Source organism: Etheostoma spectabile, chromosome 19, assembly GCF_008692095.1.
Source record: "Etheostoma spectabile isolate EspeVRDwgs_2016 chromosome 19, UIUC_Espe_1.0, whole genome shotgun sequence".
In the NCBI taxonomy this organism is placed as follows: Eukaryota; Metazoa; Chordata; class Actinopteri; order Perciformes; family Percidae; genus Etheostoma; species Etheostoma spectabile.
In genome coordinates, this window is record NC_045751.1 from 7,800,001 (window position 1) to 7,827,003 (window position 27,003).

Below are 27,003 nucleotides of genomic sequence, written 5' to 3' on the forward strand. Positions count from 1 at the left end.
TTTTGCTGTGCGCTTTCAATACAATCAAATATTATAGCTGCTCCGCATCGATGGTCGGGGCCCAAAGTACAATGGCTGATTGTGTATTTGAAGTGGCATTGGGACCTTTGAGCTTTGAACTTGCAAACTTCAGGTCCAAAGGGAAACGCGGATTTCAGTGAGATATTGTCCAGGTGATGACTCCTCTAGATATTTCGGCTATCTTTTATTGGGTCAATAATCAAAGTTATTGAGTCAGCCTGGATTGACTTATTAACAGGATTTTCCAAAACTGCAACTGATCTGATGATTGATCAGAATCAGGTGTTGTTAATCAGAATAGGTCATTCATCAATGATTCCAAATGTGTATGATCATCTTGCCATGGGCTCGAACTCAGAACCATTGCAGCCTTAAGTTTTAATGCACTGTTGGCTGAATTTTTGACAAATCAAAAATTTGAATGGTTAATTTCGGGAGGACAGTCTGGAGAGGAAGTCACCCAAATTTTGTGTTAATGGAATAAAAAATGTGGGAGGAAGAAGTTTTGCAGTTTTTGCAAAAAGTAGAGGGATGGACTTCAAAACTGCCACTAGGTAAAATCCGAGTACAGTTTCTGCTCTATTGGGGCTAGTTTGGCGTAAGTTGCAACGTTAAAGCCTATGCGGCTGATTTGTTATGAATCTTTAAAGTTTAGAATTTGAAATGGCTGTTGATGGTGCCACCATCAGGTCAATTAGCACGCTAACTGATTCCTTTGGTATAGGACTGGTCTGCAACGTTTGAGTTTTCGTGCATGGGAACATGGATTTCATGTTCAAGAAGAAGAAAGAATAATAATAATACAGGCAAAAACAACAGGGTCCAAGCAGCTTGGCTGTTAATAGTACATCATTTACTTTTTAAAATCTTTTCAGTCATCATGAAACCATCACTTCCTCTTCTATTTACTCCAAACTTTGCTGTTGTGGCTGCAGGAAACATGCTTCCTGTCATTTATTTTCACTGCGACTAGCTACCAGAAACTAGATTTGGCAAACAAAAAATATTATGGGTTACCTTGGCATAGACTGGAAAAAAATATGTCAATGAGCATTGTTAAAATGTTATGCATTGTCACTCAAAATGATTTAATGATGATTGTCTGAACCAAAAATATTTTTTTTCATCAGAAGTTTATTTCAAATATCAGAATTTTTGGCATTAGCTAAAATCGCATCAAAAAAGCTGCAAAATTATCCTTAATGAAATTATCTTAAATTCCTTTCAGTGTACACAATAATAAGGTTTGTGTCAGTGAGAGGGAGGAAGGAAGTTGAGAAAGATGGGCGTGAATGTCTGATGGGCGTGAATGAGGTATAAATAGAAAGGTCCCAGTGTAAAATGAAAAAGGAAACATATTCATCCTTAGACAACAGCTTATTCATCTGGAATACAAATAACCTGTGTGAGTATACTTTTTTTTTTTTTTTTAATCTTTACGATATAGTATAGTCAAGTCAATGTATTTACATTGCACATCTTTTATACAATGCGGATTTTGAAATTAAAAATCCATTTTATTTCTAGCACTGAATATTAATGCATTAACATTTTGTATCTGGATTGTTTCCCTCTGAATTTTACTTTTCAAACTTATTTCCCCTTTGTTTTCGATGTTCACAAATTCAGAATCAAAAACGGAGTGTGTTTTTCTTTGCTATTGTGTAAACGTAAGTGTTGATGCTGTGGTCAAAGCTGCTTTCTTGCATCAAAAGCCTAAAACGACAGCATAACTACTAGTCATAGTTTAATAGTTTTACTTTAATCCTTGATTTATTTATTTTGTATACTTCTTGTGTTGCACACGTGCAGCGTAGCTTTATCATTGTGCAGTGTTGGTATTGATATTAATATGTAGCATGTTTGGGAAGACAAATCACATAATTGAATGTGAATGTGAGTTATTTTATCTGCTGTTGTTTAGGGTAGTTGATGACCTAAAGAAAGAAGCAATCTATAATCACAATTTATGGTGAAAAGAAGTGGATTGCTACTAAGCACAATAGCAATTAGAAAGTTTGTTATGACAACCACTATGGTCATAGATGATTTCATGACGTAAGAGAGTAACAGCCTTGTTTTGTACAGGCTAGTTTTTATCCCGTGGGAACACTGAATTGTCCTTAATGAAGGCGATGGTGAGCCACCTGCAGACCTGATCACTTTTGTCCTTGAGGAGTTGATGCCAAAATTGATGGTTTCATCCCAACCCCGGTTGTAGACTGATTTGAGGGCAGTTAATGATGTTGGTTGGGCATCAAAGATTATTGTTAATTTACAATTTTTTTGTGGATGATAATGTGCCTTTGGGGGGGACATTAGGTGGGGGTTCTGGGGGTCTTCCCCCAGAACATTTTGAGTGTCAAACACTATGTTTCCTGCATTCTGATACATTGTATGCACCAATCTATGGCGGAAACACCTAATTTATGTGAAGGGAAATACTGGGTACAATTCCAAATATCAAAATATAGCCTAATGGCAAAGGCTTTATAATGTAGTAATGTAGCTCCTCCAGCCGCCATATGAAATATGTACATATAGCAGCCCATTTAAATATTCTGTTGTGTCGTATCATCGGTGCAGTAAATCATTGGCTATTTTTGTTGTTCTTACATAGCAACTCCAAGACACAATAGCTCTGACAGGAAGTCTGTTTATAGCCCAAATTATGTTGCCAATGCTCTGAAAGGTTCTTTTTTTTTTTTTGTCCAAAAGCCCACCATATTTAAAATTAATTTTTGGAACATCGTTTTCCTTGAGAGGCCGTTCCAGTCTATTCGAAGGCTTTGATGTGCGTACATAAAATCACCAAAATCAAGTTGTATTCTGGGCCTTGTCTGGCTCTTCCTCTCGTTTTTCTCCTTCATGATTTTTCTTTTGGTTACTTCCCTGGTTGTACCCAAAACTAAGTTGAGATGGAGGAAAGATGCTAAAAACAGGAGTATGGATAAGATCAAAGTTTTGACGATGTTAACTCTTGATTTAAAATTTATGGGTTATGTTTTTCCTTTTTTTTTTTTTCTTTAACGTCACATAGTTTAGTCCCCGAGTTTCCTTCACTACTTCTATTACAGATGGTCAGACCCAACATTTTAAATTTATCCTTGACTTTATGTTGATATTACTTCTGTTACCTTCCGCTCCGATCCTAACTTCTGTTATATTATAAACTTGGTGCCAGAAGCCAGTTCATACAAGTTTAAAGGGTTAGGTAACCCTCCATCGCCATCTGATTTTTTTATTTTTTTTTATAACAGTGACATTGTCTGCATATAACTTTTTTTTGATCCAGTTTGACAGTCAGTTATAACAGAAAAAGAATGTAAAAAAAATACTTTAACGTAGATTTTCATTAGAGCTTTATTACAGGGTATCAGATCGGTGCATAAACTCCAGTACTTCCCCATACCGATACCAGCATTTTAGGCAATATCGGAGGCGATACCGATATCGAAAAACATCTCTAGTTGGTGGTTGACCTTTTCCCATACATACTTTTTCCCATACACAGGAGTCAGTAAGACGTGTCAATGGGGCAGTTAAAATCCAAGCATGGTGGGTTGGACCCAGTCGTTGTCCCAAATGTCCACTTCTCAACCAATGATGGCCCTCCCACGTACTCTTCCCAAGGTATTCCTTCAACCATCATCTCGGATGTTGAGTCAAGGTTTGTATCGTTACCTTCAAGTGTCCACTTTTACTTTGCAAATCAACTGGTCTATCCTTTATTCCACATTATCCATAGTTTTAGGTTAATAATAATAATAATAATAATACATTTTATTTAACAGCGCCTTTCTAACACTCAAGGACGCTTTACAGACAATAAGAGACAGATACAGGGAACATAAAAGTGTAAGTAGTAATAACAAAACAAATAAAACAAAAAACAAAACAAACAAAACAAACAAACAAAACAAAAACAGGAACAGTGTATTTACAGATAAGCGAGCTGGAACAGATGGGTTTTAGTCTAGTTTTGAACAGAGGGAGGAGTTGATGTTGCGGAGGTCGGGTGGGAGTGAGTTCCAGAGCTGGGGAGCAGAGCGGCTGAAGGCTCTGCTCCCACGGTGATGAGTCGAGCATGGGGGACAGTGAGGTGGATAGAGGAGGAAGATCTGAGGGAGCGGGAGGGGACGGCGATGTGTAGGAGTTCTGATAGATATGGAGGGGCAAGGTTATGGACGGCTTTGAAGTATGGAGAAGGATTTTAAATTGTATTCTGAATTTAACCGGGAGCCAATGGAGCTGCTGAAGAACCGGGGTTATATGATGAAATGAGGGGGTTCTGGTGATGACACGAGCTGCTGAGTTCTGAAGAAGTTGAAGTTTATGGAGGGATTTTTGAGGAAGGCCAAAAAGGAGAGAGTTACAGTAGTCAAGGCGGGAGGTGACGAGGCTGTGGATAAGGATGGAGGCAGTGTGAGGGGTAAGGGACGGTCGGAGGCGGTTTATGTTGCGTAGGTGGAAGTATGCAGACCGGCAGATATTATTTATGTGGACTGAAAGGAGAGGGAGGAATCGAGGATGACGCCCAGACTCTTGACCTGAGGGGAAGGGGAGACCAAGGAGTTGTCGATTGGTAGAGAGAAACTATTGATTTGGATAGGGTGGACTTGGTGGCTACGAGGAGGAGTTCGGTTTTATCACTGTTTAGTTTAAGGAAGTTTGCGGTGAACCAGTCTTTTATTTCAAGTAAGCAGTTAGTAAGGGACCAGGGGGGGAGCGAGGAGGTGGGTTTGCTGGATAAATAGAGCTGGGTGTCGTCTGCGTAACAATGAAAATGAATGTTGAATTTGCGGAAGATATTGCCAAGGGGAAGTAGGTAGGTGATGAAAAGGAGGGGGCCAAGAACTGAACCTTGAGGGACGCCAGTAGTAACAGGGGAAGGGTGGGATGTGAAAGATTGAGTTGAATAAACTGAGTGCGGTCGGAGAGATATGAGCGGAACCAGTCAAGAGGGGTGTGAGAGATGCCGAGGGAAGAAAGTCTATTGAGGAGAATGGAGTGAGAAATGGTATCAAAGGCCGCACTGAGATCGAGGAGGATGAGGATGGAGATGAGTCCGGAATCAGCAGCTGTGAGGAGATCATTGGTGATTTTTATAAGGGCAGTTTCAGTACTATGGGAGGGGCGAAAACCAGACTGGAAAGGTTCGTAAAGACTGTTAGGGGTAAGAAAAGCATGGAGTTGAACAGACACTATTTTTTCAAGAATTTTAGAAATAAAGGGAAGATTTGAGATAGGACGAAGATTATTATAGTTGGTGGGTCTGAGCCAGGTTTTTTCAGAATCGGTGAGACGGATGCTGTTTTGAAAAGTGAGGGGACAATACCAGAGGAGAGAGAAGAATGAATAATGGTAGTTATGAAGGAGATGAGGGAAGTGAGACAGGTTTTGACCAGAGCTGTGGGGAGGGGGTCAAGAGAACAGGTTGAGGACTTGGATTTACGAATGAGATCAGAAATTTCGGAGGGGGTGGGCAGTAGAAAGCAACAAAATGACTGGCTATTGGGGAGGGGCAAAGGTGGAGGGGAAGGCAAGGGGGTCAAATGTAATTGCTGGTGAATGGAGTTGATTTTTTCATTAAAAAAGACAACCAGTGAATTACAAGTTTCAACTGAGTACATGTGAGAAGGCAGAGAATCAGGGGGATTAAAGGTCTTATGGATTATTGAAAAGAGAGACCTGGAGTTTCCTTCGTTGGAGCAGATGAGGTCAGAATAGAAGATTGATTTAGTTACGGCTATTGAGTTTGAGTAATGAAGAAGATGAGATTAACAGGTTAACTGTAATTTCACTAATTCCTGGTTGCCTTACACTACAGTAAGTTAGTTATTAGTTAAATTAGTTAGTATAATTTAGTAATAGAAACTGAAGGAATTCTTCCTTTCCTCTGCCTTAATGCATTAGGAAACTAATTGCCTAATGTATTCATTGCAGTATGTGCTGTATTTGTTTTTGTTAGTTTAAAGTAACACCTTTGCTTGGACCTCCTAATTAACAGTGCATTAGAAGGTGGCTCAAAGGCGGGGCTACAGAGATTTTCCGCCTACAGCACGTTAGACATGGTGCCACAGCAGGGTCATTATGCCAAAACAATTATGCAAAAGAATCTGAGGAGCCGACCATCTCTTGAGGCTCTCCGCAAGGCATTTAAGGTAAGTTGTCCACCTCTGGAAAGTCTCACAGCACCTTACATCATCTAACTCATGGAGCATTTCTCCTTCAAACCATTATTATCACTAAACTATTTTAAAATGTTTTTATTTGTAAAAATGTTTTTTACTCAGGAGGCGGATGCGGAAATAGAGGTCCCAACGACAGACTCAGGAGACAGCAGTATGCCAGACAGTGGAACTGAAGAGTTAAAAGCGCCACAGGCTCCTGTTAGATTTGGCTGGATTTTTGGAGTCCTGGTGAGCAAAACTTGTGTGTATTTCAGCGTACACTATAGACTTCATACGCTTATTATTTCAATTCTATTAACACTTGATATGAAGCAAGCTTACAAACATCTCACTGAGCTGTTTTTCTTTTTAAATGTTTGTCACAGATACGTACCATGCTGAATATTTGGGGAGTCATCCTGTTTCTGCGCCTAACGTTGATCACTTCTCAGGCAGGCATTGGTGAGTTCATTCATCCCTCCATACCATACATTAGTCCCTTTCCATCCTCTGTTTTGTTCCTGTAACACTCCATTGCATCACTCTTATTGCCCTCTTATGTATTACTTTATTTCATTTACCTTTACATCATTACATTTACATTGTGTTGCATGAGAATAGTATGTGTATGTGCACATTGCTGATGGAGCTTTACCTTAGATGCCAGTGCAGATGTGCTCTACACTGATTAAATCTAATTTGTGTTCAAACCTTGTTTTCTATGTTCTCTTGTGCATGTACTCTACCTACTGTTTAGTTATTATTCTCACAAAAAAACCTACCACCAACATATGGTACAAGAGAGGCCCATTAAAGCATATATGATAGACTAGGGCGGGCGGCTGTGGCTCAGTGGTAGAGAGGTTGCCTGCCAATCGGAAGGTTGGTGGTTGCAGCCCTGCAGTCCCATGTCGAAGTGTCCTTGGGCAAGACACTGAACCCCGAGTTGCCCCCGATGCTGCGCATCAGAGTGTGAATGTGTATGAATGTATATCTGATGAGCAGGTGGCACCTTGTACGGCAGCCTCGGCAAACATGGAGAGACAGCTCTCGAAATTAAAACCTATGTTGTAGTTTATGTGCGCTATGTCTGCAGTATCATGAATACCTTTATTTTTCTCATCAGTGTTGACCTGGGTTATCATCCTGATCTCTGTTGCGATTACCACAATAACTGGCCTTGCCATCTCTGCCATCGCCACCAACGGGAAGGTACTCTCAGGTCAGTCACTTTCTGTATCTCAACATGGGTAGTGGTAGAAAAAACTAAGACGTGTTCTTTGACTTGATGAGGAAGGAGAGAGGCTAGAGTCCCAATGGAGAATTTACTAAAGGTTTAATGAAACAGCATGATGAAGGTGATATGACAAAGACATGCACAAAGTGTCTCATTTTGACCCTTTTTGCACTTAACTTGAATATCTGTAACAAACTTATACACGGCACTGGTCACTGACTCAAATCACGATTCATAAACAGTGGAAGATTTTTTTTTTAAAGTTTACTTTGCAGAAGTTTAAACAAAGAAAAGCGCTCACTAGGGGAATAAAACAATTTCAGAAAATCAAAGAACAAAACCTGGTTACATACATAGAACTCTTGACGACACTATCACATGGACAGAACAAGCGGAACTGGAACAAGACAAAGGGAAACGAGGACTATTTCTACAAGAGATAGGGGAAAACAGGTGAAACCTGTGGCGGGAAATTCACACAAAGAGAGGAAGTCAGGGTCTGAAATGAGAGAAGGTAAAAACAAAAGAACATTACACTTCATAATTTTTTGTAATCATAACTTATGGTGTGCTGCATTATATTCCATTCCATGTAACATTTTGAAGTGTTACAGTGCAGAATTTTGTATTTTTCTTGACATAAATTAAGAAGTTTTCACAAATGCCTGAAAATTGCAGGAAATGAAACTGTTGACGCTCAAAAATGTCCTAAATAATAAAGTAAAGTTAATGAAGAATTCAAAATCCTATCTCTCGCCCTCCAGAGAAGAACAGGATGGCTTGCAGGTGTTCAAAGACACTGTGGTCTCTCTTTCATATTCTAAAATGTTTCCTCAGGGTATCTTCTTTGAATATGTTGGACTGGAGCCAATAGTGTTAGTAGGGTTATCTATGGTGACTAGAATCCATTCACTTTGATGATGAATGCTAAAAATAATTACACTCAAGGAATATAGGAAATATAGATATAATACAAATGTAAAAGGCATAACTTTATAAAGCATGACTTATTGCTTAATTTACACTCAAAGCTGCAGATCTATGGTCTTCTATGATAACAACCATGTCTCTGTTCCATATAATTTTTCAGGGGGGCCCGTTTTTTGTTTGCCCCCGCTTCGGGGGTTGAATTTGGGGCCCCCCGGGGGGTTTAATTTTTTCCCTTTCCCCAAAACCCCAAGGCCATTTGCGCTAAACCCCGGTTTTGGAAGGGGGGTTCCCGCAGCTCTGCGGAAATTTAAATTGCTTTAATATCCCTTTCTAAATAGATCCCATAGTATTTTTGTTTTAAAAAAACCTTGGGAATTGGGTTAATGGGCCCAAAAAAATCTTAAAAAACCCTGTCAAAAAGAATTTAAAAACCTGAACTGAATAAATTTTTTCTGAGTTTGTTATCAAAAAAAACTGTAAAATTTCAAAACTAGAAACGTTAAACAAATTTTTTTAAGCAAAGGGGGGTGTTTGTTTACCAAAAAAGGGATTTAAAATTTACTTTTTTTATATTTTTTTTTTTCACAAGTTTAAATAATTTTCATTTTTATTTGGGCTTTGGGTTGGTAATGGTCAAATCGTTTTGGAAGAAAATCCCCCCACGGGGGCGGTTTACATTTGTTTTTCTTTGCTATTTATTGGCGGAAAGGATTGGGAGACCAAGGTGAGCAAACCCTCCCCCAATTTTTGCTCACTCCCTTTTTACTCTTTATCAAAAGTTTTTTTTTTTTTCCCAATAAATTTTTCTTGGTTCTCGGGCCCAGGGGGTTTTCTTAAAGCTTAATGTCCTCATTTGCCAACTTTTGGTTTTTGGGAAAAAATCACCCGCCCCCAATGAGAAGCCCCCCAAAAGGATTTTGGGAAAACATTTGGAATTTTAAGGTTCTCAGGAAAAAATTAAAGCCTTTAATTACAGCATATTATCTCGGGTTTTTAAAATATGCAAAAATTTTTTCAGCGACAAACAGTGTTTTGGTTGGGGCCTAAAAAAAAAGGTAAGATTTCAAGCGAATTTTGGCCCAAAATTGGGGGACCTGATGGCAACTTTTTCCAGATGTTTGGCCTTTTCTTCCCTGCTGTCCCCGGCTCCGTTTTGGAAAGTTAACTTTGTGGAGCCCTTTCCAAAGTATGATGATAAAAAAGGGCGGAAAAAAGGAAAAAATATTTCTAACATCACATCGGACTGTAAACAAACCCATGAATGTTATTCTTTTTGTGTTTTCCTTTTGCGGGGGGGGGGAAAACCTAATGTTCGTCCCAAAGGGCCCCTTTAATGGCTTTTTTTCTGGACTAAAATCCCTATCTAGCTATTTCTATAATTGTGGTGTTTTATCTAACATGCTTTTTTTACCCCCCATATGGTGGTCCCGGGGGACAGTCCCCCAACAAAAAAAATTAAAGGCCCAGAATCGTGGGGGAAGTAAAAAAGGGTTTTTATTTTTATTTTAATGTAATCAAAAAGTTAACAAAAGGGGGAGGAGAGGCGCCTGTGGGGCTGCGGGCTCCCCCTTTCCCGTCAACAACTCCCGGGTCCGGTTTTGGGGCCCGGAAAGGGCCCTGTGGCCATGATGACAGCGGGAAGTCTCGAAAAAAACCACGAGTTCTGGGCCCAAAATTCTGTTGCCGTCCTAAAAATTTGTACGGCTGCAGCGACACTTTGAGCCATGGGTTAGGGTTAGGGGGGTAGGCCAAATAAAAAAGTTTAAAACGCAATAAAAATTAGGGGTTGCCCCCAAACCGCTGGTACTGGAATCTGAAATTTTTTTGGCTTACATGGTTTCCGCCCCCTCGGGCTTTATCTTTTGTGGAGTTTCTGTTAAAGGAGGGGGAAAATTTGGGGGAAAAGAAGGGGACCTTTGAAACAAAAAAAAAACGGTTTGGAGGAAAAAATTTGGATTCAGGGTGAAAGGGATTTTTTTTTCCGGAGGAAAAAACAATCAAAAAAAAGACGGGGAAATGGGCGGGTTCACAATGCAAAAGAGAAAACAAGGGGAATTAAAACCATTCGGGGTTAAATAAAATCAGTAATCCCTTTTTTATATCCCAGGCCCCAGGGGAAAACCCCCCCTTTGTTTGGCCCCCAAAGTTTAACTAAAAATAAAAAATCGTGGACCCAGGAGCTTGGAGTTTTACGTATTTTGAATTTTTTGTCCCTTGTCCAAGTGCTAGGTCTTTATTTTTGCAAAAAAAAGGGACACTGTTTTGGATGGGCCCTTCTGGGTCCCCGACGGGGCCCTGCTATGATAAAAAACCGTTTAGGCAACTGTTTTGCGGGTTCCCCCCGTCACTACCTTGGTGGGAAAAATGAAAAGTCATAACTACCCGTTGCCCCCTCAAAGAGCCCAAAATGAGGACGTACAGGAACCAAATACTTGAGGGGCCTTTTGAAGATTTTAAGAATAATTAAATTGAAAATTTTGGTTACATGAATTTTTTCCCCTTACTTCCCCCTTTTGAAAATTTACTAATAACAAACAAATTTAAAAAATTACTAAAAGCCAAAAAAATTTTTTTTTGTGATGAACCCTTATTTTAAGCTACCCAACTTTTAGTTAAAAAAAGATGAAAAGTAAAAAGGGGGAATTTTAAATTTAAGGAAAAGAAAAATTTTGGAAGTTGACCCGACCCCGGAAAACCCTTTCTGGGGGGAAGGGGAAAATGGAACAATAAAGGACCACATTTTTGATTTTGAAAGGGCTTGTTTACGGGAACTTTCTAAGGGGAAAAAAAAAAGGAAAATAATTTAAATTATTTTGGGAAAATAAACAAAAAATTCAAAAAACCAAGAAACCCCCCAATTTATAAGGAGGGCGGAAAACCAATTTCCCCCAATAAGCCTTCCCCTTCCCACTTTAAGGGGCCCTCCCCCGGAAAAAATCTTGGGGCCACCCTTAATTTTTAAGGGAATAGTGGGGGAGTTGGTTAGTAAAAGGACGGTGTCAGTGGGGGGTTACCTGCAAGGGGTTGGGGAAAATTAAATGTGGTTTGATCACAATACGGGCCCGAGCCCCCCCCCTGAGTGCTAACAGTAAATCTAGCCCCAAGGGGTTCTGAAGAAAACCAGGACCCCATAGCCCACAAGGTTTTGGGAAAAAAATGCTGAACCCCGCAAACATAAAAGGGGCGGTCAGTTTTTCCCAAACCAAATTTTATTTTATAAAATTTTCATTGGTTATTAACAAAACCCCTACACGGAAAAATTTCCCTGAAAAAAAAATTTTGTACGTAACCCCTTAAATTTACTTTAAAGCTCTTAAAGTAAAAAGGAATTTAAATTTTAAAAATTTTAATTGGGGTTTAGCCCAAAGGGTTTTATGGGTGAACCCCAAGTTTTCTGGGAGGGGGAAAACCCTTTAAATTTTTTTCCCCCAACAAATCATCCCTAACGCTTTTGAAATTGCTGATTGAATACCCCATATGTTGGATTAAAATCCCCCTTTGGTCTTTGTAAGAAGAAAGAACTTTTTTATTTTACCCCAATTTTAAATTTCTTTGATTTGGATTTTTGTCATTTTGGAACTGAAGTAATCGCAGGGGTTGCAACCCGAAAGGTAGTTGATTTTTTAAGCTAACATAAAGGCGTTGGGTTTAAGGGTTTTAATTGCTTTTTTTATTTTTAATAGAAATTATTTAATAAAAACAATAAAATAAAATATATTTTTTTGTTTTTTAAAAATTTTACCCCTTTTTCCCAAATACATCTAGAGAAAGGTAAAGAGCGCTTGCTCTTTTTAACCCTTTATTTTGACTGAAAAATGGAGTGTGGCCCCGTTTGTGTATGGGAAACCAATACATTGTAGTAACAGGAAGGGGAAAAAGGAAGAAGGGGTTTTTTAGAATAAATTATGTCAGATTTATCCCCTTTTAATACTTTTTAAAAAACCCAAAAATGGTCCCCCCCCCAAAAAAAACCCCGCCAGAAAAAAGAAAACAAGAATAAATCTGTGTCATCCCCAAAGGTCTGTTTTTCTGCCGTTTTTTTTCCATGTAACAGCGATTTGCTGCGCCCCTTGGGGTTGTTTTGGTGTGGTGGGGGGGCCCCCCCCCCCTTGGGTGGGAGGCATTTAAGGGGTTTTAGATCGGGCCGGGTTTGGGTTCGGGTTTGCCCGGGGATTTTTGGTGCCCGAGGTTTCGCCCAATTTAGAACATGGCCCCACGTCGGATTTTTGGGGTTTTTTACCCCCCTCCCTAGTTTTGGGTGAATTTTTTGTGTTCCCCAGCGTTGGTGGGGCACAGTTTTTAAAGTCTGTCAGGCCCCACCCCTTGGCCCGGGTCGGTCTTGGCGGGGACGGGTTTTTTGGCCCCCCGGGGCCCGGGTTTGGAACCCCTTTGCAGTGTGGTGCGGGGGAAAAAGGGGCCCCCTTTTTCTCAGCTTTTTTACCAAAAATTGTTTTTTTTGTGGGGGGACCCAGAAAAACCCGGAAGGGACCTTCCCAAAGCGTTTGGGCCCCCCCTTGCCCATTTCTGTGTTTTTGTTCCCCGGACCACGAAATTTTGGGTTTGCAGCTTTGGGGAAACGGCCCTTCAGTGGGGGGGCGGGGCCAGAGACCCCCTGGATTTTAGGGCCCAGAGAGAGGGGAAGGAAATTTGAACCCCTCCCCTGCACTTTTGCTCGCAAAAGAGGGGGGGAAGGGGGGGGGGTTGCTCTAGAAGTTCAAAACCCCCCCAGGGGTGGTCTTCCCCCGGAAGAAAATTTAAAAGGACTGGGGGTTACGGGGGTTTTTCCCCCCTTTCTTTTGTCCTTATTTTGTTTAAGGTCCCTTTTATCATTTGGGAAAAACAGACTTATATTTCAAAAATTTTAAATATAAAATTTTTTTTTATTTAGAGCTTTTGTTAACCCTAAAAGAAGTTTTTTTTTTGAAGGGGGGGAAAACACCTCCCCATTTTGATAAACCCACATCAAAAAAATTTTTTTACCCTTGCCCGGGTTTTGTGGATCTAAAAATTTAAAAATTGATGGTTAAAATTTTCCCGGGTTTTTTACAAATTTTTTTTTCTGAAAATGAGTGAAGGCCCTTTTGTGTAAAAAGTTTTTTTTAAAATACTAGCATCCCCCTTTTTGAAAACTTTGGTCCCGGGCCCCCATGTGTCAATTTTGCAAAATCCCTTTTTGGTGAACAAAATGGTGGGAAAGGGAAATTTGGGGGAATCCGGCCCTCCCAAAATTTCCCTTTTAAAGGTGCCCCCCTTTTTTCCACTGTTTTTTTCTGGCAGCTACTGTTTGAAAGTGAAAGATCAGTAAACTGCCCGTTTGTGGTGCAGAAATTTTTTTTGGTTACCAAGGCAAGAGGGAAAATTTTTTTTCAATGATAAATTTTTGGGGGGTGAGGCCCAAAGGGGCTTCCCAAATAAGATTTTGGGGGAAATTTCCAATTTTGGGTTTCCAAAATTTGCCCCCAAAAATTATTTTAAAACCCCCCAAAAGGGTCCCCCGGGAGTCTGTGTGGGTTTGGGAAAAAGAAAAAACCTTCAGCCTTTTTTACATGCTCAGTTAGGAAAAAGGAGTTCCCCGCGAATCCCTAGAGAAAGGGGTTGGGGAAAAAGGGTTTTTCCCAATTAATTTTTTTAAAATTCTGAATACAGAAAACCCCTCCCTGTCCTGCCCGGGGTGCCCGGGGGCCAGGTGACCCCTTGAACCCCCCATCCCCAAAAACCATGATTTTTCCCACCGGTTGGGTCAGTCAGTTTCGGGGCGCGGAGCACAGGTGGGGGCCCAACTCACCCCAAAAGTTCCCCGGTTTTCCCTTTCGGGCCCACAGGCTAGGAAGCGGGTTAAGAACGGTAAAATGTTTAACCATTTTTTTGGACATTGGGCTTTATCAAGAGACATTTGTGTTTCGAACCCCATAGAAACGGCTTCCCGTAACTGTGAAGTTTGGGTTGTTTCCAATAGGAAGAGAAAATACATGTGGCAAAAACAAGTTAAGGACCCAAAACTGGGCCCAAAAGGGCCCCCGACCCCTTTGTAAACCGTGGGGCCCCCTGCCCCCGAAACAAACGTCATGCAGCCCAAATGTTCACCCCCCTGTCGGGTGAATGGATTTTGGGGGTTGGAAAAATTTTTAAGGTTGGAGGGCTTTAAAAAAGCTTTTTTAAAAATTAAAAAACCCCTAGCCCCCTTGGTATCTGAAGAAAAAGTTTTTCCAGTATTAGTCAGTGAAGGCTGAAAAAAAAGGCATAATTTTGGGATGAAAAACACAAAAATGGGAAACCTCCACAAAAAGGCCCATAATTAGTTTTTTTGGTTTCAATTTTTTGGGAGGAAAAACCCTATTTCCATTAGAGATGGGGGACAAGGTTTCCTGCGTGAAATGTCATGCCCCAAAAAAAAAAAAAATGCACTTCTTTTTCACAAATTGCATTTTGGCAAAAACAGTCTGTGCCTTTTCTGCTGCCAGGGGCACAACAGGGCAAAAGGAAAAAGGTTTAAACTTTCAAGGCTTTTCTCTCAGGGCTTTGTTGTAGACATTGGGGGTGTTTAATAAAAAATTTCCCTTTTCCTAAACGGGGTGAATGGGGTAGGGTTACCATACATAAGAAGGAAACCCAGAAAGGGTGTCTTTGTTCCCCTGGAACCCAACCCGAAAAAAAACGGAGACAAAAAAACCAAAAGAAAAAAATATTTGCCCCCTGGAATTCCTTGGGAATTTTGGGTACGGTTTGGCATTGGGAGAAAGGGGGTTTTGGACCGTTTATTTTTGCTTTTAGTCCTGAACAAAACGCCCCTTCGACGGTTTCCCTTACCCCGGGAAATTTTTTTGGGAAAAGGGAAATAGGCGGGAACAGGGGAATCAGGGGCCCTGGAACAAAAAACCCTGCTTTTAAAGGGTTTAAAGGGCCGGCCCGATTCCCCTTAACATCCTTGTTCAGGGGGGACTGAGGTTTTTTTTTTTTTTTTTTTTTTGAAAAAACCCGACGGGAGGTGAAGACAGGCTGACCCAAATTTTTTTTGAGCCCCACGCATATTAGCGCGCCCACAGGTTTTATTGGCCTTGGGGACAGAAAAGGAGAGATATTGAGGGGGGGGGAAAAAATCACAGAATTATTAAAAAAAAAGGGTGTGTGTTTCAGTTCTTTCCCCGGAACACCCCCTGCGGGGTGGCGGGCCCGATGGGGCAGGGCTTCGTAAGCTCCCGTGGAGGGGGAGGTTTTACCATTTCCCCTTCCCCCCGGTTCGTAAAAACAGTCAGTAAAATGGTCACAGTCCCGGACCAAAAAGTCCCAAGTTTCCCACTGATCTGTAGGGAGATTTTGGGAAAAAAAATTTGAGCCCCGTGAATGTTGGAAATCTGAAAAAAACTCTCTGTTTTTCCCCCCCAAGTTTAAAAAATACGCACATTTTTTTTCTTTCCCGTATAAGTAAGTAAATCAAGCTCAAATTTCTTCTTTATTGGGAAAAAAAAATCTTCAACAAAATGTCCCCTCTTTTCCGGTAAGACAAAATAAATGGATGTGGGTTTTAGTTCGACATGAAAATCCGCCAAAGGGGTTTTCTCACGTCTCTGGGGGCCTGCCGGGAGGCCTGCAGCAGGGCCCCGAGGAGAAACCACGAAAAAATCAGCTGAGAGGGGTGGGGTGAAAACAAGGTCCCGGTGGCTGTGACTTTAACTCCAACCCTTTAGACCTGTTTGGGGGGTTTGAGGGTAACTCCTCTGCCCAACTTTTGATCCCCACCTAACCAAAATTTACAGGAAACAGGGGGGAGGCAAAAAACCCAAAAATGTTGCCTTTCTTTTCCGGTCCGAATCATTTAGATCCCCAGTAAAAAAAATGGGTGAAAAACTTTCGGGAAAAATGCTCCATTGCAAATTTTTGCACGAAAAAATTGCCCCAAAAAAGCTTTGATTCCCAAAAAAAAAAATTTTTTAAAAACACATAATTTTTGCACCCCAAAAAAACCCCAAATACATAACCCAACCCCAAAAACCCCAAAAACCCCAGGCTATGCCCTAAACCAAATCTACAAACCCTTTGACCCTTTTTAAATTGTAGCCCAATTTTTACACCTCAGATAAAAAAAATTTCATAATAGGAAATACCTTCTAAAAGTTTTTTGTTCTAGGGACAAATTCGTCTAGAATTTCCCCATTGTGTGAGGAAAAAGGGGGGATGTTTTGGGCTGTAGGTGGGGAAACCGGGATTTTTTCTTTGCCAAAAACAGATTTGTTAGTGTTTTTTTGCATTTAGCCCTTTTCCCGGGGCCCACTTGGGTCAGACCCCCCACCACTCCCGTTCCCCCCCTCCTTATACCCGGTTTCGGGGTGTAGGTGCGGTCCCCAGCTGGGGGACCCCCCGGTTGGGCGTTTTCCCTTTTTGTATTTCGGGGATGGGCATTTTCGGGCCCGTGACCTTTCCCCGCAGTTGAAACTTGTCTCGGGGCCACTGCCCCCCCCCTGCCCCACTTTGTTTTTGCCCTTTTCCCCTCCTTTTCTTGCTTTGCCCCCCCCCCCCCTGTTCAGAAAAAGGACACTGTAAAGTTTTTTTTCTGTTTTCTCTTGGCAGCTTTCTCCGCCCGATTTTTAGATTGGATGCGGTACCCCATGCTGTGTTATTTGTTAGAAGGGGGTGGGGGGGAGAAGGCCCTGCTGTTGTAGGAGAGAGAGCGTGCGGGAGCGAGGGGGGGCTGTTTGGGGATTTGGTCCGCTCTGGTGCTTGCTTTGGGGGAGACAGGACGGTGTTTCTCCCCTTTGGCCTTTGGGGGCTGGGGAGGGTAGGGTGGTGGTTTTAGCAGGGTGATCGCCTCTTTAAGATGGAATTTGAGGGAAAATGGGCCCCTTTGTGACCCCGTGTTCATTTTTCCTCTCCTTTTGGGTTTAACAGCATTTTCTTTCCCTTCCTTTGGTTTTTAGTTTTTTCATCGGGTTTTTTCCCTACAAGTGGTTCTTCCACCCCTGACCTTTAAAAAATTTTTTGTTTTTTCCCATTTGAATTAAAAACCCGGGCTTATTGTTAAGGGTGGAGGTGTTTACCCCCTCCAATAATTTTTCTTCTTCTTCAAATTTTTGCTTTTGCATCTAATTTTTTTGTGCTCAAAGAGCCATTCTCAGGGAAGCCATGCTTAGTGGTCCAATAAGCCAAACAATCTAAGGTTTGTGGACCATATCGTTTCACCATCTCATCAACCAACGGGCCTGAAGGAACGTGTGATTTTGTGCCTTTATTGCCCATGTCTAAATATGAAATGAGCAGGCTAATTGAAGTACTTCTTTTTCGTATAATCGTCACTATACGGCCCAGTTTAGTCTCTCGGTAAACTTTGCGAAAAAACCTGAAAACAGCTGTAACTTAATTTAAGCTACAATGACTGTTTATCTGTGATAGATTTTAGCTCGATGAAAATCCAGATAGGCAGCTACGATGACTGTTTATCTGTATGATTTCAAAATCTATCCTTCACCCCGTCCTACTCCCTTGTTTGATGAGATGATGTCAAATTAGTGGTTTATTCTGTTCAACAACCTGGATGTTTAAACCCACGAATAAAACCCTTTTTCTCTTGTTTTTGTAAAAACCTAAAATTTCCCAAAACAAAAGATAAAACTTTCACCAAATAATCCCAGTGAAAACCTTGGTCAGTCTTTGTCTCACACGGTGTCTCGGTATCCAATTCAAATTGTTTAAAATTGAAATTCTAACTTACCCCCGCTGTTTGAAATTGCTTCCTTTTCGTTTGGATTTCAGAGTGGAATCAGCGAGCCCTCCGCGGTTCTGACCCTCTGTCTCTCAAAGATGTTTTGGCGAGGTTTAGAGGCAGGTGATCCTCAGATCCCTGGGTGCTAGCTGTCATCAGTCACCAGCGGAGTCCCGTTCTGATCCCTCCTTGAAATCCTGCCGACAACGCCAAGTTTGTTGTGGAAGTTTCTGTTCAGCGAGGGAGGAATTTTTGAATGAAGAAGAGACCTTGTTGAAACAAAAATAAAGACAGGCTGTAGACTGGATTAAAAGTTTGGATATTCGGTGAAAGAGTTTAATTATTTTCTCGAGAGAACAATCAAACAAAATGACGAGAATGGCAGTTCACAATGCAACAGAGTAACAAGGTGACATTACACATTCTGGTAAATACAATCAGTAATACACTTCTTTATATGCAGTGCCCCCAGAGGAAAACCAACCCTTGTTTGGAAACCAGTTTAATCTCAAACATAACAATCAGTGGACCTCAGGCAGACAGTTGGAGCTCTTACGTATTTCTGAATCTGTCCCTCGTGTGTCCAAGTGTCTTGACCGGTCATTCTATCTTAGTTAAAAAAGGACATCTTGTCTCTTGGATAGGCTCTGGTCTCGACCTGGGACCTGCTATGATAAACACCGTTCTAGGCAACTGTTTCTGTCAGGCTCCACGTCATCTATCCTTGGTGGGAAAATGCAAAGTCATAACATATCCAGTTGTCTCCTACAAAGAGATCACACTGAGGACAGATACAGGAACCAAATACTCTGAGAGGCATTGAAGATATTATTATGAATAATTAATATGAAAATCATTGGTTACATGTAATTTTCCCATTACAGATCCTTATAAGCATAATTGAAATGTTGATGCTGTGGAATGACTTATGACAATATTAAACATTGTGGGGTCTTGATAATGTATAGATGGAGTAGTCCGCTGATGTTCTTTACCTGCTATTTTATAAAAGCCCTCCTTAATGGACTGCATGGGGAAGTTTCCTGGGAACACAACAAATCTATCCAGTATTGTTCTTGCTTAGGTTCTCTGCATCACCCATAACATTAACAAGATCGGTGGCGGACTGTCACTCACACACAAGCATATCATTTTCATTAATTTACTAGTGAGAAAATCAGACCTTAATGACAATACGACTCTTTTTTTTAACATACTGTTTTGATAATGTAACTGTTAAAGGTCAAGCAAATTTTGTTGAGCAATGCTATTTTGTATAACAGTGTCCCACTATGTATTTGCTTCTCATTTGGTTACCTAGTAGGGATTGTTTAAGAGATTAGGTTAGACTGGGTGATGGGACAGAAGTCAGTGATCTGCATGAGCACGAGAGGGTTGATGGGCTCAAATTGTAGAAAAGTATTCACATCTTTATCTTCCTCCAGCATCGTGTGTGGTGCAGGATGCCTCTGGTAATATAACTGACATCATGACTGCAAACATGACTGGTGACTGTCTGGGTCAGGGATGTCAGTTCGGCTGGAACTTCACAGAGTGCATCGTGTCCCAGTCTTGTCATGATGGTCTGGCCAATACTCAAGAGGTACCACTCAATCCTTCTGCCTGTCATGGAATAAAAATATGATATCCAAATTATTTACCCAAATTTACTGGGTTTGTAAAATGAGCCAGTTTTACTTAAAGTGGCTACGTGGAACTTAAGTTTATAAGTACAGCCTGCTTTGGATGTATCCTCAGCTAAAATGGGTGTCACTGTGTCACAAGCCATAGTATGGGCAAGAGTTTGTTGTAGCAACGTAACCCAAGAAGCCTTTACGCAAGAACAGGGGGAAAGTAAGTTAACAGTAGGCAAACTATACTAACTAACTAACTAAAGACTAAAGAAAATAAACAAAAACTGGTTAATTGCATGTAACTTTAGGCTACTGACAGACAACCACGTCTCGCATTGTAAGTTAGGTAACACTTTATACTACAAAAAAAGAAATTTGCATGGACTGCTCCTCACTCTGTCAGTTGGGTCCTGCAGTCTAAATATTCCATTCAATACAGACCAATGTAAAAATATCAGAAGGACATTCTTTTAAAGCCTCAAACGAGGTTGAATATTTTAAAACATATTAATTAGGTTTGAAAGTTGAACATTATCCTGAATGCTTGAAAGATGTGTCGCATTTTAAAGTTGGAATGGAGTTTCTTTGTGAATGAGTAAATAGCAGTTGAAAATGTATGAATTTGTATCAAATTTGAATCTATCCACTTTAATGGGGCAAATTTGCCTGAACAAAACAATTAAAAACAAACTCCTCCTCCTATCATGGAGACTCTTTACTGTAGGCCATGTTGCCGTCTCTTTTCAGGATATGTCAAACAGCAGATTTACTGTTAGCCAGTGTTATTGGGATGTGCACCAAGTAGAAGAAACACTGTCAAAATTTCTTGCAGAATATTCTTGTTACCATGCTGAAACACATCCAACCTTTATGTCCCTTTTTTCAATATAAAACTGACTTCTTACCTGGAAACACTTCTGGTGGTTTATGTAATTTTCGTGTAACACCAGAAAAGCCTATTTGAATATCAGGTAATAGGTAGCAGGAGATTTCTTTATTTAAACCTTATTGTGGCTATGGAAATGTAATGTATGTAATGTAAATATCTTTATGACTATTCCAACTAGGTAATGGGCCAACTATCAGCTTGGTACTACCTCGTCAACGTTGGTTCCTTTGCAGCCACCTTGTCGTCTTCTCTTGGCTACCTCGTCTCCGCTCCTAAAATATTTCAGGTGACAAACAGCCAAACTCTGATGTTAATATGCCTGTGACATCTATTTTTTTTCTGGCTCGCAGATGTACATTGCTAGGATAAAGCTTTGTGATAAATTAAGAGACAAGGATGTATTAAATTATTGAACTGCCAGACGATGACCACAATGACAGAAAGGACAAGAGTTGAATCTGAGACATTACTAAAATTATTATTATTGCTTTATATGATACTTTCCAAACTGTAAAAGTTGTCTTTAAAAGAGCCAGCATCATAATTAAAACATAATATGTTTGTAAAAGTTATTAAATGCTTTATATCTATACTAACATATTTATAAATTTAGCCAAATTTAACATGATGCACACATTAATACATTTCTACTCTCTGCTTTATCTGCCAGTGTCTGTGCAGAGACAACATATACCCCTACATTGGAGTCTTTGGCAAGGGCTATGGGAAAAATGATGAGCCACTCCGGGCCTATTTGCTGTCCTTCATCATTGCTGTGGCCTTTACTCTCATCGGTGGGTGTGATCTAATGTTGCACTTTGTAATTATCCTGATAGCTCTGGATTTGTTGTTGATGATTGATTATTCTCTTTTGTATTGTTACAGGTGACCTAAACATCATTGCAATGTTAAACTCAAGCTTATTCATGGCTGTCTACACCATCATCAACTTTAGCTGCTTTCACGCTTCATTCACAAACTCTCCAGGTGAGTTATGTTTGTCATTGCTTTTTAAAACGACTCATTTGAGCTTTTCTGCCACATACATTAAATACAGCAGTTCAAATGTAGACTGATAGAAAAATACCTAGCCTAAAACTAAACTATGCCTAAAACTGATATTAGGCCAACAATAAATCAACATACTGTACATATTTGTTCAATATTCTCAACCATGGCATCAAATCAAGAAATTTGAATAATTCAAGAGTAATGGTTTCTAAGTCAAATAATATTCTTCAAACATGCCTCAGTTTTATGGGACAGAAATACATGTTTTAACCTTTCCTTCTCTTAAAGAAAAAAAAAACATATTAAAGCAGGGGTCTCAAACTCAACTTACTTGGGGGCCGCTGGAAGTAGAGTCTGGGTTTGGCTGGGCCGCATCAAGTATTCCAAAAAACCCAACTATTTCCTCCAAACAGGGCGCGGAACTGCCGGTGCTTTAAGCCCCTAGATCTGATATGGTTGGTGAATTTCACAGCAACAGACATCACTTTGTCAAACCTGAGGCATTTGCCACAAAGGGTACTTAGCTAGCTTGACAACCGTCACGCCGCTGTCAGGAGACTACTACGGTAGCCCATAAGTGACATGCGCAATGACAAAAAGTTTCAGAACGCGCGGGCCGCAATAACACTTAACTTTGATGTCAAGCAGGGGGCCACATAATATCATCCCGCGGGCCGCAATTGGCCCCCGGGCCGCGAGTTTGAGACCCATGTATTAAAGAGTATCTGAATCCCACCAGATTGACGGAATTTATCACATGGAATGGATAGTATGTTTGTCAGTTTATGTGTTTGTGTGTGTGTGTGTGAGAGAGTGAGTGAGTGAAAAGTTATTAATATTGTTGAGTGAATGCGTGTATGTGCATGTGTGTGTGTGTGAGTGCAGTGTGTTGTGTATATGTGTGCCTATAGCTTTATTCACATTCTTGTGTGTGTGTTTGAGAGAGAGAGAAAGCAAGAGAGAGAGAGCAGTTTGTGTTGTGTGTGTATGTAAGTATCATGTTTGTGCCTAGTTTTATTCGCAAACATACGTGTGTGTGTGTGTGTGTGTGTGTGTGTGTGTGTGTGTGTGTGTGTGTGTGTGTGTGTGTGTGTGTGTATGTGTGTGTGTGGCCTACTTCCTCTAAGGAGCCGTCTCTTTGGGCTATGTGTGGTGGTTGAACCCTATATGAGACCAAATTTGAAAAAATAGATAATCAATCAAATGACGCTACCGTCAACATTTTTGGTACAACACCAGAGCTGCATGGAACTACTACATTAAGGTTTTAGGAATCTCAATGCTAGGCTATATATGAATTTAGTCTAATGTAAGAAGCTAAAAATGTCCTGTCTGGATTGCTGATAGTTTACTTACTACTACTGTAGCATATGGGATAGGTGTTTCAGGGGGAAAGAGAGAGCGGCTTACTTTACATTGTTGTTGCCAAAATACAACATGGTGGTTGTGTCGGAAATCTTTGTACGGCAGACCTTGCAAACTGCCGTTCGGTTCTGCTTTGCCTGGTCAGATGTGTCATCCTACCAAATTGTATTATTTTTCGGTGCAGAAGGATCCATGACGTTAAATTACTAACCGTAGAGTCTAACTCCAGTCAAGTCATGTGACTATATAGTATATATATAAAATACATACATACACACACGGGAAAAGTAACTTCCTTTACATACTGTAAATTGTTTTTTAAATCCAGAATTTTTTTTTATTTAAAAATTTATATTGAAATGAATCGTGAGCCTATAAATCGGAATTGAATCATGACATTTTCTGAATTGTACACCCCTACTATATATGGTAGTTAATTTGTAAACTTCTTTTAATTTACTTTAGCTAATCCTTGGGTTTGAGGTTCTTCAATGTGTGGATTATGTTGAAACAACCAAGGGATTGTCAGGAGATACACAGTAGGAGCCAGACTGGGACCAATGCAAAGTCATCACATGACTACAAACAGACATTTGCCCTCAGGCTGCCATATTGGGTAGAGGTGTGGCTATGTGAGATTAAAGGTCACGTGTTATTTCTTTTTGTTATTGTCGTCCCTTTTTAGGTTGGAGGCCGCAGTTCATTTACTACGATAAATGGGTATCTTTATTTGGAGCAGTGGTCTCTTTTGTACTGATGTTCATATTTAGCTGGTGGGCTGGTCTTGTCACTTTGATCATCTTCATCCTCCTGTGGCTATACATCTACTACAAGAAGCCAAGTAAGTCCAAAAGAGAGAGTGTGTTTTGAAAAGCAACTATGTTCTGATGAGAATAACCTGGTTTATATTACTAAATGGAACAGAACAAGTCACAACAGTGTGATTTTACCTCACATATGTGTGTTTTGATATCCACAGACCTGAACTGGGGTACATCAATCCAGGCAGGTTCATACAACATTGCTCTGTCAGCCTCTGTTGCTCTAGCTTGTGTTGAGGATCATGTCAAAAATTTTAGGTATGTCATGCATCATTATTCCTAATCAGCATATTGACTTCTCTCTATAGTATTTGTCTAATTAATGTTTAACTACAAATTGATCTCATAATTCTCAGTGATTAGAAAAGTAGTGTGTTAACTTATTATTTAATGTGTTCCTTCAGACCACAATGTCTGGTCCTGACTGGGCCACCAACCCAGCGCCCAGCCCTGGTGGACTTCGTTAACTCCTTTACCAAACACGCAAGCCTCATGATCTGCGGAGACATAATCATGGTCAGTCATTTAGGATCAACAGTTTGGTTACTGAAATGAAAATATGAAAGATGATTCATAAACTTGTAGAAGAAAAATACCCAATCCTTCATACAGTAGCTTTTCATCAGGCATGTTTTACTGGCCGTGTTCAATGTTTAATTTTGCTTTTATGTCATTTATTGAATCTCCTTGTCCTTTATGGATCAGGACAAGAAGACTCGGCCACAGGAGGCCACAGATCAGTTGGTAAAGTGGATGAACAAGAGGAAGGTGCACTCCTTTTATTCTCCTTTCACTGCTAACAGCCTCAGAAGTGGAGCTCAAAACTTGCTACAGGTAAAACATGCATGTGAATTGTGGAATCTGTGGGAACTACAACTTCAATTGTATTGAGAACATTTGCTGGGGATTAATCTGCCTGGTTTTAGGATGACAACATGTTAAAGACAATTAATACTTTCTTATCCACGCAATTTTGGCTCCTTTTGTATTTGTATCTTTTCTCATTAGAGTAGGAGTCATCTATTGGGTTCTAAATATAACTTTTATTAGAATATTTAAGTCCTGTTACTCACAGTATTTCTACCTACATTATAATTTTATTTGTATTTTATGAAAATTTAAATACAATTTATCTTGTTATTTGGCATTTTCTCAAGGCTTCTGGTCTTGGCAAGCTGAAGCCTAACACTCTGGTCCTGGGCTTCAAGTCAAACTGGGAGGAAAGTGCTCCTGAAAGCATTGAAGATTATGTCAACACAATAAAGTGAGTGTAGTTAAACAAAAGAATATAAAAGCTTGACGGTTTTACTGTCATTGAAGGATTAAACCGCTCTCTATAACCTGAGGAAATATTGCACATTTTAAGAAGTAGTTGCTGTCTCTAACAGATGCTTACAGGTGCAGTAAGAATAACATGTAATTATTTTTAACATCATTTCTACTTTAAAAACTTCCTTTTCTTTTCTCTAGCGATACCTTCGATTCCAACAACTGTCTCTGTATTTTGAGGATGATGGACGGACTGGATGTGTCTGACCAGTTTGATTTTAAAGGTTAGAAATCCAGACTTTATAATCCTTATGTCTTTATTTTATCTGTGTAATTTCCTACAACAAGACATATTTGTGTAATACTGAAAACAAAATGGTTAAGGATTCAATGTCTGTCTTCCAGTGAACCAGGGGTTTGAGCCTGATGAATCTGTTGAAAAACGGGACCAGCCATCTTCTGAGGGGGAACCCTGTGAGCACACACATACATTAAAATACAATATTTTGAGGACATTGTATTGACTTAACAAAACGTAGTAGGCCTATGTGAATGTGTGATAGTCTCTAAAACATACAATAACGTCCTGAATGCAACATGTTTGCAGATATGCAGTTTGGCTGATTGTTGAGACCTCCTGTTAAGTTAATTATTGTTCCAGTAAAGTAGAATGAGGTCTAGGGCAGGTACTAGTAATATAACAAGTAACTAATTACTTTTGATACTGAGTAACGTTACAAATTACTTTTGATACAAGGTAATAAGTAAAGTAATAGTATTACATTACAATGCTTTTTAGAGAGTTTGAGCTCATTTTAGCTGTTTTTACTGGGTTCACTCTTACAGCTCTCATAGTGACATTTCTGGCTGCAACGGGCAGCTGTTTTAAGTGAAAAAGCTCTGAAAATCCACTGTACACCTGAGTGTACAAGCTGGTGAACATTGTGTGAAGCATGTAGTAGCCAAGAAGCCAGATATTTCTCTGAGGAGTTGGTAAAAACCAAAACCAGAGCTAAAAGCACCACCACTTTGTAACTATATTACAGTATTTTATTATATTTGGACTCCTTAGAGTGCATTTTTGCTTCCTAATGCTACTCTAGACTACTAATTATAACTAGTAATTATAAGTATTACCCCCGCACCTCACTCTTCTTTCTTTTGCAATTCCAGCTGACGATGGGACCGATAAAGGCGATGGTGATGAGACAGTGTTTCAGGATGACCAGGGGAAGAAAACCATTGACATCTACTGGATAGCAGATGATGGAGGTTAGAACTGCCGAAACCATTCCAGTACACTAGTTTTATGCAAATGACTTGTTGGTAATCTGTGATAGTTAATATAATTATTATACGTGTGAACTGGGGACTTCTGGAGGAGGCCCTTTCCGATGGGTCTTCAACTCACACAGCCGGCGGAACTTTTCTGGCATCCCTCTAGAGGTTGAGGTCATTGAACCTGAGTGGGTACTACTGATCAAATCTTACATTGCTGAAGCTTGGAGCTGTGATCTCAGGGTCTTAGGTGTCTTAAGGGGTGGTACCCCCATGTGGAGGACACAAATGGTGAGGGAATTGCAGGATAGTTTTAGTACAACAGTGGTCGTTGGACAAAAGGAGGAGCCACCCAGAGCCGCAGGAACGTATTTTGAATTGAGGGTGTTGAAACATCTTCCAGTTTCCAGCCAAAGTCAACCAGCACACACCAAACTGCATTCATCACAATTCTGGATTAGGTTTATATTAATAATCAATTTATTAAAAATAAATGTGTTTTTTTTTTAATTATGGTTGTAGTAGTTTTGACTTTCCCTAGGGGTTGCTGCAGGAAAATGGACTAATGGTCCCTAACTCAAATCATGGGCGCCATATTGGATACCATTGTCAGATTAGTCTACAGTGTAACCCTATTGGGCAAATATGCTATCTTCAAATAAATCGCTTATTTTCACCATG

The 27,003-nt window shown here is 40.2% G+C and overlaps 1 protein-coding gene across 1 annotated transcript in view; it reads left to right on the plus strand.

Moving 5' to 3' along the window:
* Positions 1–27,003, plus strand: part of LOC116669457 (solute carrier family 12 member 3-like) — a 68,612-nt gene that overhangs the window by 12,109 nt on the left and 29,500 nt on the right. Inside the window, 19 exon segments of the mRNA XM_032499337.1 lie at positions 3,641–3,691; positions 6,032–6,185; positions 6,318–6,443; positions 6,581–6,656; positions 7,321–7,444; positions 9,380–9,548; positions 9,664–9,745; positions 19,501–19,658; positions 20,757–20,864; positions 21,249–21,372; positions 21,464–21,565; positions 23,640–23,795; positions 23,934–24,033; positions 24,180–24,291; positions 24,475–24,609; positions 24,933–25,039; positions 25,246–25,328; positions 25,450–25,518; positions 26,218–26,316. Coding sequence (XP_032355228.1) covers positions 3,641–3,691; positions 6,032–6,185; positions 6,318–6,443; positions 6,581–6,656; positions 7,321–7,444; positions 9,380–9,548; positions 9,664–9,745; positions 19,501–19,658; positions 20,757–20,864; positions 21,249–21,372; positions 21,464–21,565; positions 23,640–23,795; positions 23,934–24,033; positions 24,180–24,291; positions 24,475–24,609; positions 24,933–25,039; positions 25,246–25,328; positions 25,450–25,518; positions 26,218–26,316 — 2,135 coding nt within the window.